This window comes from Budorcas taxicolor, chromosome 5 (genome assembly GCF_023091745.1).
Source record: "Budorcas taxicolor isolate Tak-1 chromosome 5, Takin1.1, whole genome shotgun sequence".
Classification (NCBI taxonomy): domain Eukaryota; kingdom Metazoa; phylum Chordata; class Mammalia; order Artiodactyla; family Bovidae; genus Budorcas; species Budorcas taxicolor.
In genome coordinates, this window is record NC_068914.1 from 72,019,784 (window position 1) to 72,032,928 (window position 13,145).

A 13,145-nucleotide genomic window follows, 5' to 3' on the forward strand; every position below is an offset into this window, starting at 1 on the left:
CCCTCTCGCAGCTCCTGCTAAGTGATTGCTAGCTTGCCTTTGAGCTCTCTCACCATGAACAGACAAGTCTGCAAGAAATCCATCAGTGGAGGGAGCCAGGGCTTCTCCGTCTGCTCTGCCGTGGTCCCCAGCAGCAGCAGCAGCAGGATGAGCTGTGTGGCCCGCTCTGGAGGAGCTGGCGCAGGGGTCTGTGGGTCCCGGGGCAGAGCAGGTGGCTTTGGCAGTCGCAGCCTCTACAACCTGGGTGACAATAAGAGCATCTCCATCAGCGTGGCTGGCTCCCGGGCTGGTGGCTTTGGGGGAGGGCGCAGCAGCTGCATCAGTGGCTGTGGAGGTGGTTATGGAGGTGGTTATGGAGGTGGCATTTGTGGAGTCAGAGGAATGGGCAGTGGTTATGGGGGGGTTGGTGGCTTTGGAGGGACTAGTAGCTTTGGTGGGCCTGTTAGCTATGGCTCTAGTGTCTGCCCTGGGGGAATCCAGGAAGTGACCATCAACCAGAGCCTCCTGCAGCCCCTCAATGTGGAGATCAACCCCCAGATTGGGCAAGTAAAGGCCCAGGAGAGGGAGCAGATCAAGACCCTCAACAACAAGTTCGCCTCCTTCATTGACAAGGTGAGGGCAAAGCCCAGAGGTGTCCTGGAGGGGTTGGGCTGCCCAGGGGGATGGTATAGGAAGATGCCCATGGGACCTGCCAGGCTTAGAGGCAGGGGGTCCAGCTTCTTGTGCTGGTTCTACCTTGGCCCGTACAGGACAGTCAGTATGCCTCTCTTGCTCTGCAAGCCCTGTATTCCCAGCTGTGAAATGGGAGAAGGATTTCATCTCCTGATTTTCTTCTTGGGACAGGGCCCAGGAAAGTGAAGTGAGAGTCTAGGAATGCTCTTAACTCTTTTTAAGAAAGGGACATTAACCATGAAATTGTTATAGCTAACTTTCAGTGACTCTTGAGGAGCAATTGCTTGGTGATCCAAACGAGCTGACAACCAAACCTGTATTAGGAGGAATCTCAGGACGGCCTCTCAGTGATGAGTAGCGGCAGCTGACTTACCTTCCAGATGATGCTACGCTTTAGCCACATTACGCCAAGCTGTCCACACTCGGGCAGGGAAAGGTGTGCTGGGTGCGAAGTTAAACTGAAGTTAGCTGTGAGCTGAGTAACTGAAAGGGGAAACAGTTAAGGAGAATAAGAAAAATTTATCACAAGTTAAACCTTGTTGACTATTTTCCCTGCTTGAAGGGAGGTAAAAAAGCTTTCCTTTAAAAGATGATGAGAAACACCTTTGTGGAGGCCTCCTTTAGGTGTATGCTGAAGGATTCCAACAGACTTGATGAGAGCTGGGTTTGTCTCTTAGTTTTGACACTTAGTAGCCACCTCACTTTGGGCAACTTATTTAAGCACTTGGAGCCTCAGTTTCTTTATCTATAAAAGGGGGATAACACTTATAGGTAGTTGTATAGGAGGATTAAGTGAGTTAGACTATGTGAAAACAGCATTCAGGAAGCACTCAATGCATCTCTTCCTCCTTTTCTAAACCCTCATCCTTCTCAAATTCCTGAAAAAACAGAGGCTCTTAAAGATTGGACAACCGGGTTGAGTTTCCACATATGGAACCCTTTGGGTTGGATGGCCCCACCTGCCCAACTCAAGAAGCTGACTCTTTCTATACCTCCCCTGCCGCAGGTGCGGTTCCTGGAACAGCAGAGCAAGGTCCTGGAAACCAAGTGGGACCTGCTCCAGCAGCGGACTGCGGGCTTGGGCTCCAGCTTGGGCTCCAGAGGACTGGAGCCTTTATTTGAAAGCTACATCAACTGCCTGCGCAGGCAGCTGGATTCGGCTCTGGCAGAAAAGGGGAATCTGGAAGGAGAGCTAAGGAACATGCAGGACCTGGTGGAAGACTTCAGAAAGAAGTGAGGGCCCCAGCTGGGGAGTTTCCCCTCCTGGGGGATTAGCAGGGAGGTGCGGTCCCAACTGAGGATTTTTAACTGTTCCTGACTGTACCTTCAGTCAGGACTTGTGGATGGATTTATCGAGTATGTGAGAGGGTGAGGACTGAGACTTCTAAGTGGCTGATGATGCCAGATTTGTCAGTCTCCAGGCAGGGCCCTTCTACACCAGCCCAGATGGACGACAGAGTCCTCCCAGAGTTCAAAGTCCTTTAGACTGGAGGGCCCTCCACACTTGACTGCACCAAGGCAGCACCCTGGAAGCCCATCAAAAATGCAAATTCCCCTGCTCTGGTCCTATATTGTGAAGTGGTGGGTGGGGCAGGTCCCGGGTTCCAGGCAGACTGCTGTAAAGCGCTCTTCCAATGTGCCCAGCCCAGTCCCATTTCTGCAGCTTCAGTCAGCCCCCTCTCGCGTGTCTGCAATTATGGCTGACATCCTCTGAGGCCAGCAAGAGGTAAACGGGACCTCTCAAGATGGGAAGGGGGCTCCAGACATCCCCGGGGGTCAGGACCTGCAAGAAGGGGAAAGCCTGTTCTGGGGAGGCCCCATTCCACTCCATGCGCACAAGCTTGTGGGCACCTGCTCAGATTAATGCAAAGAGAAACAGAGAGAACAGAGGTTGAAACAGCCAGCCTGAGCAAATACTTCTCTGGGCTTATCTGCCCACGTGTTTCGTGATGTCTCTAGAGCTGGGCTCCTCGAAGTCTTCCCCTCCTCTGCCTGACACTCCTTGGTGTGTCACTCAGACCTAGAGGGAGGTGATCGAGGCAGTGGCCTGAGCTCTGAAAGGCCTCTAGGCAGGACTGGCTACATCAGTTTGGGGGTTCAGTGTGAAATGAAAACTCAGGGCCCTTGTCAAAAATTATTAAGAATTTCAAGATTGGGTCAACAGAGCTTTAAACCAAGCATAACGACCTTCTGAACCCAGGACTCTGAGTAACTGCACGGGTCGCACACCCTTGAAGCTGGTCCGATCCCCTGGTGAGGAGATTGTGCCTGAGTTCTTAGGAGCCTCTTTTTTTTGTTTTTGTTTTTGTTTTTTCCCAACTTCTGAAATGTCAGTGTCCAAATGTGTGGCTCTTTCTGTCCCAGGTATGAAGATGAGATCAACAAGCGTACTGTTGCAGAGAATGAGTTTATAGGGCTCAAGAAGGTGAGGAATCTGGGACAATGGGGACCTTGGCTCCCTTTCTGGGTGTGGACGCCCCTGGAGGGAGAGCAGAGCCAACTTCTCTGGGGCCCTGTGACGCTATGCTCTGTGGGCTGTTTACACCTTTTCTTGCATTTTTGTGGAATGAGGAGTTTGATGAAGGCAGCTGCTCTGAGTATGTTGCTGGTGGGGATGACATCTTATAATGTGACCAATGAGCTGATTGGTGATGTGAAATAATAATGCAGGCTTTATCTATAACATCGAATCAAGGTTTTCAGCCTCCCCGGATATTATTAATAAAAACAATCAGATACCACAAATACTGGTAGCTTGTGTCAGCCAGTCATCATAAAGATGAAGTTGTGAGAAGAATGCCTTCTTTTCTCTTCAAGAGGCTGGGTTTTTGGTCCTACCTAACCAAAGTCACATATTGGATAAATGTGATTTTGCTACCCTTACTGTGTACCTGGCTGATGGGGTTTATGTTTTGTCAAAGCCTTGGGATTTGATTGGCCAAGGCAATTAAAAGGAAGAAAACCACTTTTTCTTTTTTTCCAAAAAGAGAAGTCATAATTAGAGAGAGGAATGGGGGAGGGGCAAAGAAGAACGATGAAGACTCAGAACAGTGCTGTGGGTGGAGGGGGAGCAGACGGTCACATTCTTTTGGGTTTCTGACTGCCCTCCTCCCTTCCTTTTGTTCAGGATGTGGATGCAGCGTTCATGAACAAGGTGGAGCTTCAGGCCAAGGTGGATGGTCTGACAGATGAAATCAACTTCCTGAGGACCCTCTGTGAGACGGTGATTCCTTGGTCGAGCCCCAGAGCCTTCTTAGCCGCATCTTTCCAAGCATGCTTCCCAAGTGTGACATCAGGGGACAGTCACGTGGCAGGATGGGGCTTCCTTGGTGGCTCAGTGGTAAAGAATCTGCCTGCCATGCAGGAGATGCGGGTTTGATACCTGGGTAGGGTAGATCCCCTGGAGGAGGGCATGGCAACCCACTCCGGTATTCTTGCCTGGAAAATCCCATGGACAGAGGAGCCTGGCGGGCTGCAGTCCATGCAGCCACAAAGAGTCGGATGCAACTGAGCGACGGAGCACAGGCACGCACACGGCAGGACACTCACAAACCCAGCAGTGGCGCTCAGCTCTCAGCTCTGCTCCTCCCAGGAAATGCCAGCTTAACTCCTCACAGTCGCCTAGACCTGGCTCACAGGGCCAGGGTCCCTCTCTGTCCCCTACTTGTCCTCTGCAGTTGGCTCTAACCCTCTGGCTCCTAACCCAGCACCTAACCCAGCTCTTCCAGAGGACCCCTCCTCACTGCAGTCCCCTGGAAACCCACCTGGTAGGGTTCACTGACTGATACTTGCAGGCTGACAGTCTTATACAGGTGGTGTTCCTTTTTCCTTTTGTTTTGTTGTCTGGTATCCTTTAGGCTGTAGCCGGGCCTGAAATGCAAGCTGATATTTCTAACTCTCCCACTCTTGGCCCCTGTTGTGGGGGTAGAAGACTCTTCTTTATTCTCAGCATCTCTTGAGGCCAGGAGATGGTGAAAGTGAGCTCCATGTTTCCCACAGGAACTGACCCAGATGCAGAATCACCTTCATGACATGTCCGTGGTCCTGTCCATGGACAACAATCACTGCCTGGACCTGGACTGCATCATCAATGAGGTCAAGGCCCAGTACGAGGACATCGCGCAGAAGAGCAAGGCCGAGGCTGAGGCCCTGTACAAGACCAAGGTGGGAGCTCTCCTCTGTTCCCATACTCTAGCTGTAGGTCCGCTGACCTCCATCAAAAGCACTCCAACAGTCTGCAAAGTCGTGATGATGGGTTTCTCTTCTGTCAGCTTGGAGAGCTGGAGAACAAGTCCAGCAGGCATGGGGAAGACCTGAAGAGCACCAAGAATGAGATCATGGAGCTCAACTGGATGATCCCGAGGCTGCAGGCTGAGATTGAGAATGTCAAGAAGCAGGTGGGTCTGGGCTGAGTGGAAAGTCCTAGAGGTCTTCCAGGCCCTGGGGAGGAGAAGCAACAGCTGGGCTTCTGCCACAGGCCTTCTCAGTCCTTTTGTGGTTGCCTATGGGACAGCCTGAGCTCTGGGACACTCTGTTCTCCTCGATTCTCCTCCCCAAGGTTGAGGCTCCCTAAGGAGAGACGGTTGTGAGACGGTTGTCCATTCTGGTTTGCCCAGCAGCAAATCTTCCAACTGTAAGGGTGGCCTTAAACACTCAGCTCTCAGTAGGATCTTACCTTAATGAGCTATTTATCACACACTTCACATAACCTTGAAGACTAATTTGTATCACTAGAATGAAGTGATTAGGAAAGACAGTCTTTTAACAATCTTAAAAAGAAAGAACCACTCACCAGACTACTGCCACCTTAACCAGCAAATTGGTGTTCCTTTTCTTGATGAGACATGAGTTAATTTAAAAGGGCCAAAAAAGAATGAACCAACTGTGAAACTGACTTCTGTTTTCTGAGTATGCGCTACTGAATTTCCAAGAAGGGGAGGAAGGGAAAGAGAGGAATTTCTTGGGTGGGTAAGAGACATTGGAAAGATCAGTTGTTTGCTTTTTGGTCACTAGGCTAAACAGTCTCTTAACTCCCTCTTTGCTAGAATGCCAACCTGCAGAATGCTATTGCTGATGCTGAGCAGCGTGGGGAGCTGGCCCTCAAGGATGCCAATGCCAAGCTCCAAGAACTGCAGGCTGCCCTTCAGCAGGCCAAGGATGACCTGGCCCGGCTGGTGTGTGACTACCAGGAGTTGATGAATGTCAGACTGGCTCTGGATGTGGAGATTGCCACCTACCGCAAGCTGCTGGAGAGTGAGGAGTGCAGGTGAGGGGCTGGGGGGGTCATTATCCTCCAGAAGTGAGTCAGAGTGACCTTTGATAGTGAAGAAAGGGAACAAGGTTACAGGGAGAGGACAATAGGTAGGGAATCTCCTGAATGACAGAGTTGAGGATTCAGGCCCCGCTCTCTCTCTCGCTATATATATATGTGCATGTATATAGACAATCAAATTTATCTCACACTTTGATTTACCTTAGACATCAATATTGCATTACATATCTCTGTTGGGCGACAGAGGATAAGATAGTTGGATAACATCACTGACTCAATGGGCATGAGTTTGAGTAAACTCCAGAAGATAGCAAAGGACAGGGAAGCCTGGTGTGCTGCAGTCCATGGGGTTGCAAAGAGTCAGACACGACTGAGTGGCTAAACACCTCTGCTGAGCCTCACTATATGCAGGTGGAAGGGAAAGTCCTCTGGGCTTATAATAAAAGTTATAGTGCTGTCCACTGGACCTTTCTTGGATGATGACAATGTCCTATACCTGTGCTATCTAATATAGTAGCCTTTGGCCACTTGGGCACTTGAAACCTGGTGAGTGCAGCTGAGTTTTACATTTAATTTAATTTAAATAAAATAGCTTCATGTGGGGAGTTGTTACCATGCCGGGTAGCTCAGTATAGACAGTCCTAGAACACCCGCATCCCTGAGGCTGAGTCTATATGGGAAGGTGGCTGATACATACATACTCTGGAAAAATAACACAATACCAAGTAGCAGATAAGGGCTCAGCGAGTGGCTGTCAAATGCCAAAGGGGTGTCAAGAATTGAAAGATCCTTGTCATGACTAGCTGCTCCATGAGTCCTGTGTTCAGAGCCTCTGTCTTCAGGCAGCTCCCAATCTGATGGAGGAAGCAGAACTCACATGTGAGAAGAAAACTTAAGGATTTCTTGCATCTCTAAGAAAAGGAGTGAGAATGCAGATGGCGCTGCATGCATTGGGAACTGTGGGGTGAGGAAGGAGAGAGCGACACCCGTGGGGGCCACACTGGCAAGGCATGTGGACACGTTCCGTGTCTGCTCAAACATGCGGTCATGCCTGCTCCGTGAACGAGAATGAGGCACGGGAAGATGGGGAGAGTGGGCAGGACATTTCCATCATGTGTTGAGTGTCAGCCCCTCTCACATATTATCCATCTTGAATAACCATTACTGCCACCACCACCCCAGGAGGGCTTACTGGGGAAGGCTTCCGGGAAGAAGAACGGTAGGAATAAGAAAGCCAGGCCTGGGTGAAGGAGGGGAAGGGCATAGCTAAGGTGGGAAGATGGTCTCAGCAGCAGAGGAGAGGTGAGGATGGGCTAATCAAGAGGGTGTTGAGTGATGAGTAGTGTGTCTGGAAGATAATCTGGGAAATTAATGAAAGATGATGGGAAGATGGAGAGACGGTGATTGGTGGAGCTGCTGGAAGCCTTACTTCCCTGCAGCAGCCCCTTTTCCTGGGGAGATCTGTGTCTGGAAACAGACTCAGAATAGCCTTTCTTCTTTTGGGAGCTTGACCCCTATGAGGGCAAAAGGGAGGACACGGCTCCCAGGGTTATGAACTCTGAGCTGTTCGGCTAAGGACTCATTGCAGAAATAATCCTCATCTCCTCTTGCTTTTTAGGATGTCTGGAGAGTGTCAGAGCGCTGTGTGCATTTGTAAGTAGCCTTTCAAAAACTTTCTCCCTGGAATGCAAAAAGGGCAACTAGAAACATGCTGACTGACATTTGGGTGGGAGAGCCTGACCCATTCAAGGCGGCCAGGCCACCAAAGTGTCCAGGGTCTCAGGCCACACTACTCTGCTCCTAGTGGAACTTGGCCAACTGGTAGGCCAGAGCTGAAGCCCCTGCGGTCCCAGGGCATTCCTTAGGTTGGAGAACCAGAAATTCATGTGGATACTTCTGGCTCTTACTCCTGGGGAAGGGGACCAGAGCGCCAGGGCTCACTCCGGCTGTTTACCCACTGAGGCCTCAGAGAAGTTGAGTAACTTTCTCTGAGTCACACAGCCAAGCAGGGTTAGGGTACAGGCCCAGGGCTAGCACCTGAGTCGAGCGCTTGTTCTTCTTAGTGGTGGTCAGCAACGTCACCAGCACAGGCACCAGCCCTGGTGGAGGCTGTGGGGGATTTGGAGGGGTCACTGGTGGCAGTGGCTACAGAGGCGGCGGCGGCAGCAGCGGCAGAGGAGGGAACAGTGGCAGCTGTGGAGGAGTCAGCAGCGGCAGCGGTGGGGCTCCCAGGCCTGCAGTGACGGGAGCAGCGGCTCTGTGAACCCGAGCAGTGTCCAGAGCTCAGGAAGCGCTGGCTACAAGTCTGGCGGTGGGTGCCGCACAACCATCTGCTTCACTTAGACCACCAGCTCAAACCAGCTTTGCAAGTGATCCTTTGGGGGGCCTAGTCTCCATGCCCACTGGTTTCCCCTCAGCTTGGGACAGCACTTCTCCCCTCTCTGCTTGACATCAACAAATGCCAACCCCAACCTTGCTTTTCCTCAAGCTCTCGGGGGAAGCGGCTGAACTTCCTGGCTCCTCCATCCCCAAGGCCTCTCCTAGGCCTGGGAGGTCCAGCTGCTAGCCTGGGATGATGATGCCCCTGATGCAGCCTTGTAAAGGCCCCTGACTTTGGACAGCAGCACCTCAGCCCAGACAAGTGTGGGTCTTCCCAGCCTGGCCTGTTCCCACCCTGGCACATCTCTCTTGGGAGTTGATGGTCTGAGGCTGGAATGTTTCAGCCCCTGCCTGAGGAGGGCAGTGCAGTGGGGCTGCTGCTAGAGGGTAAATGGTTAAGATCTCCAGACTGTTGGTTCTCAGGGTTCCCGCTCCACATCTGGACATCACATCCTGACTCACCTCTGGCACCTTAATTCCCTGAGCTGTGGATTCTCTGCTGATGGTTGTTGTACTTTCTTTTCCCAATAAATTGCACTGTATTTCATATTCTGGTATTTGGCTTTCAAAGAGTCACAGAATAAACCAAGGTCCAAGAATAGACAGAAATCAGGTATGGATGGATCTCCTAGGTTAGCAGTAGCTGTAAAGGACACTGCATAGTCTTGGCTTCTCCTCTATCCATTTGATTGTGTTCTCGTGATAGGACTGATCAAGAGTATTTATGTTGCTTCAGTGGGGACTGCCCACTCCCAAGGAGGCCTTCCCACTCACCCCTTGCCCCCACTGGGCCTCTTAGACCCAGTCTTGGTAGAGGAGTGTTTTGCAGTTCATCAACGTAATAGATTCCAGTGGGATCTGGTTCCCTCCAGGTAAGAGGCAAGGGTTTCCCTGGTGATTCAAATGCTAAAGAATCAGCCTGCAACGTGGGAGAGCCAGGTTTGATCTTTGGGTCAGGAAGATCCCCTGGTGAAGGGAATGGCAATCCACTCCAGTATTCTTGCCTGGAGAGTTCTATGGACAAAGGAATCTCATCCATGGGGTTGCAAAGAGTCAGACACAACTGAGACACTAACACTTTCACTTTCTTTCAGGTAAGAGGCAGAAGTGCTACACTAGTGAGGCTCACACCAGATAGATGTAAAATTACAAGCGGGGAAGATGCGTGTCTACCCTTACACCAACATTTCCCAGTCATTTTCAGAAAGCTGAATCCCAAACCCAGGAAGGATCAGGGTAATAAGAGCCACTGATGGAAACCAGACACTTGAGAGAGTCTGTGGAGATGGCAATTAGAGTCTCATTCCTTTCCCCACCTGCCAAACCAATCCCTTCTGCAGGCCTTTAAGAGTGATAAAACTCTGGTTTGTAAGTCACTGTAAGTCATGCATTACCACCCAGAAGTGAGATCAGAGCTGGACTAATAAGGCAACGGTACATTTGTCTGATGGTTCAAGGAGATTACCAGGAGATTGCTAAGATTCATGTTCTACAGCCTGATCTGATCTCCTATGTTCACCCCAAGTATAGCAGCTCTGGAGAAGGAGATATTTCAAAGTTCCTACACTTGAGAGTTCAGTAAATCTATGCCCATCTTTTTAAGGTCTACAGGCAGGAGGTAGCCCTCTTTCTCATTTATCCCTGGCACAGCTCTGGGGATTTGGGGAGCAGGGCAGGCCATTCTGGATTACTGCTCTTACCGGCCCTTCAGAGACATTCCAAGGAACTTCACTAATCTTAGGAAAACACCCCGGATGCTCTGCTCCGTGTGTTGCTTAGTTTACTGGGAAGAGTCCTGGATTAAACCAGCTTTTCACTACACTGGAGCAGCAGGGTTGAGGGTGGCCACTGCAGTCTCTCTCTCTCTCTCTTTAAACTTTTGTATTGGGCTTTGTATATTGTATTTTGTATTGGGCTTCCCTGGTGGTGCAGAGGTTAAAGCGTCTGCCTGCAATGTGAGAGACCTGGGTTCGATCCCTGGGTCAGGAAGATCCCCTGGAGAAGGAAATGGCAACCCACTCCAGTATTCTTGCCTGGAGAATCCCAAGGACAGAGGAGCTTGGTGGGCTACAGTCCATGGGTCGCAAAGAGTCGGACACAACTGAGCGACTTCACTTTCACTTTCACTATAGCCAATTAACAAAACACTGTGGGAGTTTCAAGTGAACAGCAAAGGGACTCAGCCATACATATATGTGTATCCATTCTCCCCCAAACTCCCATCCCATCCAGGCTGCTGCATAACACTGAACAGAATCCATGAGTCTCTGTAGTCTCTTTATCCATCTGCTCCACGTGTGAACATCTTGGTGTGGTGTGCTGTCTCAGGACCCCGCACAGGGTGTGGGGCACTGAGTAAAAGTTTGGTGGTCAATTGAAAGGATGAATTGAAATGAATAAGGAGAACAGAACCTCCCTCCTCCCAGGAAGATGGGATAGATCACACTGCAAGGCAGGATGGAGCTGAAAGTTACAGTGAGGACCTGCTGCTGCTGCTGCTGCTGCTAAGTCGCTTCAGTCGTGTCCGACTCTGTGCGACCCCATAGACGGAAGCCCACCAGGCTCCGCCTAGGACCCTCTTATGAACTCTTTCGAAAAGAGTTGGCAGAGGGGGCTCTTGAGGGAGGTAGTGAAAGACTGGGAGAGGAAGCCTGGAGCTGGCCTGGGAAGGAGAGAGAGTTTGGGCCACATAAAGGAAGGACAAAGATACAGGGCAGATATCCACACCAACTCCCAGAGAATTCCAGGACTGGCCTCATGTCCCATGTTCTTGACATAGACTTGGACTAAACCATGTGATAGTGGTGCATGGAAGCTTTCAGGGTGAGGGCATGATGTTTCAGGCCAGAGTAGGGGTGGAAGAGGGTGGAGTATTTCTAAGTCTATTGGAGGCTGGCAATCCTGGGCTTTCTGAAACTTCAGGAGTCCCTCAAATTCACCTCCTAGTTGAAGCTAAAGCTGTTTGTCTTTGAATGAAGCCAGGGTGGGTAGAGTAGGTATTTACCCATGTGGAATGGTCAGAGGGTGACAGGATACTTGAAATCCTATCAGTTATACCTTTAGCAGTAAGTTTACCTCCTAGTGTCGATGCTTTTTTCTCCATTCTTTATTGTTGATTCTTTTTATCCTTCACTCTTCACCCTCTCCTTCTAAAGATCTTCTCCCAGATTAAAAAAGGAACATATAGCAAAAATGCAAAACATTTAACAAAGTAAGAAAAAGAAAAGAAAGATCATCTGTAATTCTACCACCCTGTAATATTTACCCTTGTGTAATCACGTGTGTGCATACACACATATACAAAAAGCACAGGTCACTACACTTTAATATGGAGAGTCTTACAATACATACTGTTTTATAACCTGGTTTTCATTTAATCTACTGTGAAATTTACTGAATAACATCTTTCCATACAATAAATATAGAAGACTGAGTGCCAAAGAATTGATGCTTTTGAACCGTGGTGTTAGAGAAGACTCTTGAGAGTCCCTCGGACAGCAAGGAGATCAAAACAGTCAATCTTAAAGCAAATCAACCCTAAATACTCATTGCAAGGACTGATTTGAAGCTGAAGCTCCAATACTTTTGACACCTGATGTGAAAAGCCAAGTCACTGGAAAAAACCCTGATGCTGAGAAAGAGTGAAGGCAGGAGGAGAAGGGGATGACAGAGGATGAGATGGTTGAATGGCATCACTGACTCGATGGACATGAGTTTGAGCAAGCTCTGGGAGACGGTGAAGGACAGGGAAGCCTGGTGTGCTGCAGTCCATGGGGTCACAAAGAGTCAGACGTGACTGAGTGACTGAACAACAACAATACAATAAATATGGATAGAAGTCATTATTTTTAATGCAGATTTCAATTTTTACATTAAAAAAATAAAAGGCACACATTGGGAATTAAACTACTATTTTATTTTTCTATCTAGAGGTGTGATATACATGTTTTCTGGTCTGTAATATTCTACCAAACATTTTCTTAAACCAAACCTAGATGGAAGATCAAAAATCAAAGCTCCCTTCTTTCTCTGGCTGGGTTAGACCAGTGGAACATGATTTTGATAGGAAGAAGAACAGACTTGGAAGTGCAGAGCTTGAAGAATCACATTTTAATCAAACCTATCCTCAACCCAGGACTTCCCAGGTGGTGACAGTGGTAAAGAATTTGCCTGCCAATGCAGGAGACATAAGAGATGCAGGTTCGATCCCTGGGTAGGGAAGATCCCCTGGAGGAGGGCAGGGCAACCCATTCCGGTACTCCTGCCTGAAGAACCCCATGGACAGAGGAGCCCGGCAGGCTACAGTCCACAGGGTTGCAAAGAGTTGGACATGACTGAAGTGACTTACTACCACAACCGCCACCATTCCCAACCAAACCTGAAACGAACCAACTGATTTATACAGAAGGATTTTAAGTAAACTTGCACAAATACACTTAATATACTATAGAAAAGGATGTCTTTTAGTCTATTTACAGAGTATACCATATATTCATTGGCATCAGGGGAAGTAGTAACACCAGGGAGCAACATCATACTGGTGACACCAGTAACACCATCATAGCACTAACACCTAAAAATGACAAGCACTTAATACTGAGATTTAAACCGGTTAATCACAGAAATTATAAGATCAAATCTAATAGATGAATTAGAATATTCATCTACAATTTTTCTCCAAAAATTATTCAAGAAAAAAAGAAGTTTCTCTCAAAACACGGTCTATATCAGAACTAGAAGACAGTGATAGAAGAACTGCAAACAAGACTAGGAAGTTGATTCTCACATGCAGCTTTTGGATAAAGGAAATCTTCTCCAGTCT

At 49.1% G+C, this 13,145-nt stretch overlaps 1 protein-coding gene across 1 annotated transcript; it reads left to right on the plus strand.

The window, feature by feature from the left end:
- Nucleotides 1-147: 147 nt before the first annotated feature.
- On the plus strand, nucleotides 148-5,942 carry LOC128048990 (keratin, type II cytoskeletal 2 oral-like). The gene is made up of 7 exons (XM_052641495.1): nucleotides 148-612; nucleotides 1,679-1,905; nucleotides 3,037-3,097; nucleotides 3,800-3,895; nucleotides 4,672-4,836; nucleotides 4,944-5,069; nucleotides 5,718-5,942. The coding sequence occupies exons 1-7, from the start codon at nucleotides 148-150 to the stop codon at nucleotides 5,940-5,942; spliced, it is 1,365 nt and encodes a 454-aa protein (XP_052497455.1).
- The last annotated feature ends 7,203 nt before the right edge of the window (nucleotides 5,943-13,145 follow it).